Source organism: Gavialis gangeticus, unplaced genomic scaffold (assembly GCF_001723915.1).
Source record: "Gavialis gangeticus isolate Ggan-Ray unplaced genomic scaffold, GavGan_comp1, whole genome shotgun sequence".
Classification (NCBI taxonomy): domain Eukaryota; kingdom Metazoa; phylum Chordata; order Crocodylia; family Gavialidae; genus Gavialis; species Gavialis gangeticus.
This window is the reverse complement of record NW_017728957.1, coordinates 559,358-560,951: the sequence shown is the minus strand read 5'-3', so window position 1 is coordinate 560,951 and position 1,594 is coordinate 559,358. Positions and strand designations below refer to the sequence as shown.

Here is a 1,594-nt window from a genome sequence, read left to right as displayed (position 1 = left end):
AAGTCACTTCACCTCTATGTTTCCTCCTTCTCCTTCCCTCCCAGCTATCCAGACTGACACTTGAAAGCCAAACCTCCCTTCACTGGTTATCACCACACAGCAAACCCTCCTAGCCTTCGCAGTATCAAATCTCAGATGTTATACACCAAGATGTGCTTCATCATGCCCTTTTACCACATGCCCAACAACGAGCTAAAACAGCCCTCTCCTTGCATATGAAAACCAGTATATTTAGCATTTGTCATGAAGGCAATTAAAATCCACTGGCTGCAAAGGAGCTAGCAAGATGAACAAATGACTCACCTCTTCCAGATGCCAGAGGCCTTTTTACAGTCTGAGGCCTAAGAGAGAAAAATCATTTAAATAGGCGGCATAAATATGTATGTAATAAATAGTCTCGTTGCTCTGCAATAATGTTTTATGAGTTCACGGAGGGCAAGTCGCCTGGAGAAGTTTGGAATTACTTTGCTGCCCAACCTCATTTAAAAAGGTGACCTGTAATATGGAAAAAATGGAGTCGTGCCAGTTTTTGGTTTTCATTTCGATGTAGGAAAAAAGGCAGCTTTGTAAAGTACTTTGAAGGCTAAAGATTAAAAGTACAATGCAAGTGGTAGGTGGCATCATTTGTGGTGTCACGTGTGTTCACTGCAAAGTTTGAACAGGAAAAAACATTGCACAGTAGTATGGAAGTCAAGAGGGCCAGAAGGATACCACTGACCATGAACAGATGCATTGTCCAATCATCCCCCACCATCCAAATTAAGAACTAGCTTAGAATCTGTAGGGGGAGTTTTCATCTCATCAGACCTATCGCTAACGAGCAACACTTGCAAAATTAGTCTCTCAGGCCCTCCACATACTTGAAACAGTTTTCCTCGTAAATGCTGTTCCAGATCTTCCAGGCATCTGGCCCTTTGTAGCCAGTGTAGCGTTCAGGATTCAAGAGTAAATCTACATACTCAGCATCAGGAGACTGGATATCTGGGAAGCAAAAGTTCTCAGTTAATGACAGATGCAAACGAAGAAACATCACACACTCAGGGGCAAACGCTGCTCCCTTACAACCAATGAACACCACCGCACTCCTTGAACAACCTCCTTGACACTGAAGCCACAGGGAAAATGCGAGGGGTACGGCTGACAAGGTAGTCTGAGAAAAGGGTCCAGACTCTGACTCTTAAACAACATTTCCATTTAGTTTCCATTTTAACAAAAATCAACATTGCAAACCCCTTTAAATGGGCACATAGGTTTTAAGATGTTTCTGGAGAGGTAATCACTCCTGTAATGAAACAGAAAAAGAAGTGTGCTCATGTCATTAAAGACAGAATTGCACTGTGTTGCTCCCACACGGGCCAGTTTTAGCCAGATGCAATTTCCCATCACTCAGTAATGCTGCAGACAAATATCCATAGAAAATGAGTTTTGGAAGGGACCTCAGGAGATCATCTAATCCAGAGGTTCCCAAGCCCCAGGCCGTGGCCCAGTACTAGTCCGCAGGAGGGCTGGCTGCCGGACTGGAAGCCTGGAAGTGACCGGCATACTGCGGATCGGCAGCTAACCCTTTTTTATACTGAGTATAACCTTTTTATAC

General features: G+C 43.9%; 1 protein-coding gene across 1 annotated transcript in view; it reads right to left on the bottom strand.

Moving 5' to 3' along the window:
• ERO1A (endoplasmic reticulum oxidoreductase 1 alpha) overlaps window positions 1-1,594 on the bottom strand; it is a 39,458-nt gene that overhangs the window by 14,918 nt on the left and 22,946 nt on the right. Inside the window, exons 8-9 of the mRNA XM_019501219.1 lie at window positions 861-981; window positions 304-341 (exon numbers count right to left, since the gene is read on the bottom strand). Coding sequence (XP_019356764.1) covers window positions 304-341; window positions 861-981 — 159 coding nt within the window. The remainder of the gene's footprint in view (window positions 1-303; window positions 342-860; window positions 982-1,594) is intronic.